The 6,711-nt window shown below is 40.9% G+C and overlaps 1 protein-coding gene across 1 annotated transcript; it reads left to right on the forward strand.

The window, feature by feature from the left end:
• The first annotated feature begins 5,522 nt into the window (after positions 1-5,522).
• LOC120362704 (vomeronasal type-1 receptor 4-like) lies at positions 5,523-6,464 on the forward strand. Its single transcript, XM_039465763.1, has one exon. The coding sequence runs from the start codon at positions 5,523-5,525 to the stop codon at positions 6,462-6,464; it is 942 nt and encodes a 313-aa protein (XP_039321697.1).
• The last annotated feature ends 247 nt before the right edge of the window (positions 6,465-6,711 follow it).

Consider the following 6,711-nt stretch of genomic DNA (forward strand, 5'->3'; position numbering starts at 1 on the left):
TGATTTCAATTACCCATGGCAACTGTGGTCCAAAGACATTAAATGAAATATTCCCCAAATAAATATAACTCAGAAATTTTAAACTGTGCTCTATTCTCAGTAGTATGATAGAATCTCACATGGCTCCACCCAGGACCTAAATCATCTGTTTATGCAGTGGAGCCACACTGAACATGCTACCCATCCCTCAGTCACTTAGTACTCATCTCAGTTAGCAGGTTCTTAAGAGTATTGTGGTGTCTGTGTTCAAGTGATTCCTATTTTACTTAGTAATGGCCCCAGAGCACAAAAGTTGTGATCCTTGCAACTTGGATATCTCAGAGAAGCTGCGAGCTAGACAAAATGGCATGCACCTATAGTCTTAGCTACTCAGGAGGCTGAGGTGGGAGGACCATGTTTTAAGGCTGTAGTGTGCTAAGATCTCACCTGTGAATAACCAGTGTGCTCCAGCCTGGGTGATATGGCAAAACCCTCCAACACATACACCCAGGAAAAAAAAAAAAAAAAAAAAAAAAGAAAGAAACGGAGAGAAAGCAAGAAAGCTGTAAAGTGCCTCCTTTAAGTAAAAAATGAAGTTACTTATTTAATAAAAAACAAAAATTGTATGCTGAAGCTGCTAAGATTTACCATAAATCTTCTGTAGATGAGTGTGAATAAAAAATAATCAGTGCTTGCTTTTCTGTCACACCTAAAAACTAAACTAAAAAGGTAATATTTAGAGTTCAGTACTATCCACTTTCAGGCATCCACTGGAGAACTCTTGGAAGGTATCCAATGGGTTAAAAAAGAACTACAGTATTGACAAAACTCAATGCTGTTTAATTCCACCATAGAAAACAATTGTCACTCATTATTTTAACCCACAGAGCATAATGGCCTAGTGTCCGTTGGGAAGTTCCTTACTCAGGTAAGATAAAACCATGTTGGTAAAAGGAAAGTCACTGAGTTATGAACACAAATGACAGCATTTTATTAATTGAACCATGAGACTTCTGATACATTCTGAATATAAAATATAAATGGTAAATAAACACAGTTAAATTTAAATCCCACTTGTGAACATGCTATTGATTTTTTTGACTAAAGTCTCCTCTCTAATAATTGCTCTCTTCCATCTCCAAGAGTAAGACTAATTTTTAATTGATCTTTGATATATAACAGCTGTCATTCAAGAGAGATGTCCACCATTTCCCCTCCTTACCAGAAAAAGTATCTTACTTAGAGCCGGGCACGGTAGCTCAAGCCTGTAATCCCAGCACTTTGGGAGGTCGAGGCGGGTGGATCACGAGGTCAAGAGATCGAGACCATCCTGGTCAACATGGTGAAACCCCGTCTCTACTAAAAATACAAAAAAATTAGCTGGGCATGGTGGCGCGTGCCTGTAATCCCAGCTACTCAGGAGGCTGAGGCAGGAGAATTGCCTGAAACCAGGAGGCGGAGGTTGCGGTGAGCCGAGATCGCGCCATTGCACTCCAGCCTGGGTAACAAGAGCGAAACTCCGTTTCAAAAAAAAAAAAGAAAGAAAAAGAAAAAGTATCTTACTTATTCCACATAGAAGGGAATGAAAGAGGGAGAGGAGTCTCTCCCTGTTGTTCCGGTTCCTGTTTTTCCTTTTCCTTTAAATCTCCTGAATGTCCTTCAGGTGGAGAAGATGGGCAGTCTGACTCACTGAAATCTGGCAGATAAAGAGGATACAACGCAGAGCATACCAGGGCCCAGGTATGCTACAAAATAGTAACATTTTAGTAAAATGACCTTGCTCATATCCTCTTTTTATGCAGTGATCTACCTGATCCCATAACTCTAAATCTAAGGTTCCTTGATCAGGAAACCAAGGGCATTCCTGCCCAATTAAGATCGTACACTTGTGTACAGCTCCAGGTTCTGCAGTACACTGAATAGCCTTAAGTAGCTGTTGCACTGTTTTAAAAAACACTTTCTGCTCTTTGGTCATTTCTTGACCCATGATAACCTAGCCCCTGATATTTTAAGCGTGCGTCCCATCCTCCCGATGGGAGTCAGGACTGTCCCTTATTGGGATTCCCCGAAAAATGACGAGCTCTCCTCCTTCCTGCGTAAATTCAAGGCAATCACATCAGGGGCACCACTTGAAGATCTTCTAGCTTGCAGTGAATGCTGAGAATGAAGTACTCAGATAGTTCCAGCTGAGTGGGGCTAGAAAGTAGCTCTTCTGAGATAGTACGCCCCAGCCTCTGTCCGCCAAGTGTTTATTGAAAGGGCTTGTATTAACTACACACATCCATTAGATGGCCATTTGAGGTGAGTTACTGAAGCACTCCCACGCACAAATAACATACACGGTGCCTCAGGATTTTTCCATGCCCTGACCTCAAATGTCATGTACATAAGCTTGAATATGTTGCCATGCGCCCCCCACACAACAGAAGCTGGAGAGGATGTGGAGAAATAGGAACGCTTTCACACTGTTGGTTGACTGTAAATTAGTTCAACCATTGTGGAAGACAGTGTGGCGATTCCTTAAGAGGATCTAGAAATAGAAATATCATTTGACCTAGTAATCCCATTACTGGGTATATACCCAAAGGATTAGAAATCATTCTATTATAAAGACACGTGTACACATACGTTTATTGTGGCACTGTTCACAATAGCAAAGAGTTGGAACTGACCCAAATGACTATCAATGATGGACTGGATAAAGAAAATGTGGCACATATACATCATGGAATACTATGCAGCCATAAAAAGGATGTGTTCAGGCCGGCGCGGTGGCTCAAGCCTGTAATCCCAGCACTTTGGGAGGCCGAGGTGGGTGGATCACGAGGTCAAGAGATCGAGACCATCCTGGTCAACATGGTGAAACCCCGTCTCTACTAAAAATACAAAAAACTAGCTGGGCATGGTGGCGCATGCCTGTAATCCCAGCTACTCAGGAGGCTGAGGCAGGAGAATTGCCTGAACCCAGGAGGCGGAGGTTGCGGTGAGCTGAGATCGCGCCATTGCATTCCAGCCTGGGTAACAAGAGCGAAACTCCGTCTCAAAAAAAAAAAAAAAAAAAAAAAAAGGATGTGTTCATGTCCTTTGCAGAGACATGGATGGAGCTGGAAACCATAATTCTCAGCAAACTGACACAAGAACAGAAAACCAAACACCGTATGTTCTCACTCACAAGTGGATGTTGAACAATGAGAACACATGGACACAGGGAGGGGAACATCACACACTGAGGCCTGTCAGGGGGTAGGGGACTAGAAGAGGTATAGCAGGAGGTGGGGGATAGGGGAGGGATAGCATTAGGAGAAATACCTAATATAGATGATGGGATGATGGATGCAGCAAAACCACCATGGCACGTGTATACCTATGTAACAAACCTGCACATTCTGCACATGTACTCCAGCACTTAAAGAATAATAATAATAATAATAAAAAGATTAGGAAAAGTTTCATGTTTGAGTAGGAGAATAGCTCACGACGTGCACTCTCCAATGAGACACACATATGTGGCCAGTCTCCCACGTGTCAGGCCTCACCATTTCTTGCTCTTCTTCATGGGAGACCCCATCTTCCTCCAGGGAACATGAAAAAGAGCCTCTCAAGACATGCTAACTAAAAGCTTGTCATTGTTTTAATTAGCAAACAAACAAAAAAAAAGTTTTCAAAAATGTTCTCAGCTCTGAAGTTTACATGCCCATTGCTGCCACAGGAGAAATGATAATTGCAGTTATCAGGGGAGGTGAAGTCACAGAATCATGAGCTCATATTCCAAGGTCAAGCCTCCCCCTCTCACACATGTACAGAATGCTGGACATTGATGCTGTGTCTACTATCCAGGAAGAGGGATGGAGATTTTGAGTATTCAGAATTTCAACCCGAGAGACAGAATCTGTGAGGGAAGGAGGAGTCATGGGATCTGGGTAAGTGATCATATTGGAAAGAATGATTTTCCTGAGATTAAACGTGGTCCAGTCCCCAAGCAACATAGGGAGAAAAAATTTTGAGGCATGAGCTGAGCTAGTGAAGTGAGGTCCTGAGCCCCCACACTACTTTCTTATGACTCCTAGTGTAATATAATATAATCCAGAGTGAGAGTGATTTGGATGTTTCATCCAAGCAACAGGAAGCCTGATCTTTAATGTATTAAGGACTGTAGTTCCAGTATCAATCTGCTGTTCAGCCCCCTTGACAGGAATTATGGACATAATTTTCAGGTTTACTAGAGGTGCACCTGTAATACCTTCATGCTTGTAATAAAGAAGATGATTAATCGACAGGAACCTTCTAATTTTGTGCAGAGACAGGTGTCTAACAGCACTTGCTGGAATAGACACGTTTTCTCTAACTCTGGGCGTATAGAGTCCGTAGTAGATTCAATAATAACAACTCTAATGATTATGGAGATAACTTTCTCTCCTAACATTACAAAAACTGCATTGACCAAAAAGGTAACTTTGTAATTTGCAGTTTCAGAGAGCATCTTTCAGGCTCAATGGTATCTTTTTTAAAATATTTCTCCTACTTTGAAATATAATAATCAAAAAACGGTGTTTTAGTTTATAGAGTGCACAATATTTTGTACCCTCTCATTACATTTTGCCTGGGCCCCCTGTTTTAATATTTGTCACAAATAGTGCATTATTGCTAATATGATTTTAGTTAACTCAAGTATTAATTGATAGATAAGGATATAATTAGAAATCAGTAATAATTTAGTTTCTACCATATGCTTTTATGTCAGACACCAGTGTTTCATGTGCTGTAGTTCCTCTGATTGGTACCACTATACTTTAGTTCCTGGGATAAAAGCAAATGAGTCTTCTGTAAGCATTCTTATATGATGCCATCCCTGTGTTCATTAAATCCAAATGTCAAGGGAGAGGTACCTATAGGATTACACTGAAATCTATACACCTACATTTCAATGAGATCTCTAAAGTCTTCCTCAAAATTTGCACTGGTCAGTAGAATAATTTTTATAAATCAGTGGAAACTACAAAAATTATGAAATAAGATACCAGCAATAGCATGAAATAACAAAGTGTAAAATTAGAACGTATTTTAGAACTGGTTTGTTGGAAAAGTACAGCGAACTAGTTTTTTTTTTTTAGCATGTCATGGATTAAACACAGTATTTTTGTTACCAGCACAGTCAGGTTCTAAGTCCCACTCTGGCCCTACAAGGCTGTGAATTTAGACCATGTGCATAACCTCTCTGTGCCTGTGTTCTCATCTTTATAAGGAAAGTCATAGTCATAGTCATCGCTGCCTCACAGATTTGTGAGGAATAAAGAAGTCACTCCGTGAATAACTTTCATAGCTGTGACTTGGACATTGCAAGTATTTTTTAATGGTTATACATTCCAGTCTGGGAAGCCTCTAATGGATGGAACAACCGTAAGTAACTAATTTCTGCATGAGAACTGCTGGTACATAGAGAATAGTGTATTTCAGCTGATGTGACAAATGTTGCCCAATCTTCATATTCCCATGCAGTATCCTCCTGCTCGGAAGACAAATATCAATAACTGAGAACCAACAGGATGTTCACCAGGGATTTGGCCATAGGAATGATATTCTTATCACAGACTGTATTTGGAATCCTGGGGAACTTCTCTCTGCTTTATCATTATCTCTTCCTTTATTTCACTGGGTGCAGGTTGAGGACCTCAGATTTCATTGTAGAGCACCTGATTGTAGGCAACATTTTGGTCATTGTCTCCGGAGGAATCCCCTCTATAATACTGTCTTTTGGGTGGATATATGTCCTCAATGATGGGGAATGCAAATTCACTTACTATATTCACAGAGTGGGCAGGGGAGTGTCCATTGGCAGCACCTGCCTGTTGAGCGTCTTCCAGGCCATCACCATCAGTCCCAGGAACTCCAAGTGGGCAGAGCTTAAAGGGAAAGCTCCCAAGTACATTGGCCCTGCTATTTTGCTATGCTGGACCCTGCAGATACTAATAAATATCATTTTCCCTCTCTATGTAAATGGAAAATTGAGCAACAAAAACATTACCAACACACAAGGTTTGGGATACTGTTCTTCTATTCGTCAGAATCATACCACAAACTTTCTGTTTGCAGCACTGCTGTCCTTCCCAGATATGTTCTGTTTGGGGCTCATGCTCTGCGGTAGCAGCTCCATGATTTTGGTCTTGTACAGGCACAAGGATCGGATGCGACACATTCACAGGACCCATATCTGCCCTAGATCTTCCCCTGAGTCCAGAGCTACTAAAACCATCCTTCTCTTGGTGAGCACCTTTGTCTGTTTTTACTCCCTCTCCTGCATCTTTCAAATTTATTTGGTTCTTGTTAATAATTCCAGCTGGTTTCTGGTGAACACTGCTGGGATAGTTGCTGCATGTTTTCCAGTCATCAGCCCCTTTCTGCTCTTGAGCCGTGACTCCAGTGCATTCACACTGTGCTTTGCCTGGATAGAGAATACAAAAGCCCCCAATCATACAGGGAACACATGAATTATAAAATTCTGCAAAATATTAAATTGTCACTTCATTTGTCTCTCACAGAATCGCATGTATCAGTTGTATAAAATGCAAGTGGTGGTTTACACAAACATGTACACAATGCACAGAGGCACATTTGTACACTATCGTGTGCATGTATATACATGTATGTAGATATGCATGTGTATTATGCATATCAATCAGATTATAGTTGTTATTCATCAAGGTATAACACTATGAAATTATACATAGGACATGT

Source organism: Saimiri boliviensis, chromosome 14, assembly GCF_048565385.1.
Source record: "Saimiri boliviensis isolate mSaiBol1 chromosome 14, mSaiBol1.pri, whole genome shotgun sequence".
NCBI lineage: Eukaryota > Metazoa > Chordata > Mammalia > Primates > Cebidae > Saimiri > Saimiri boliviensis.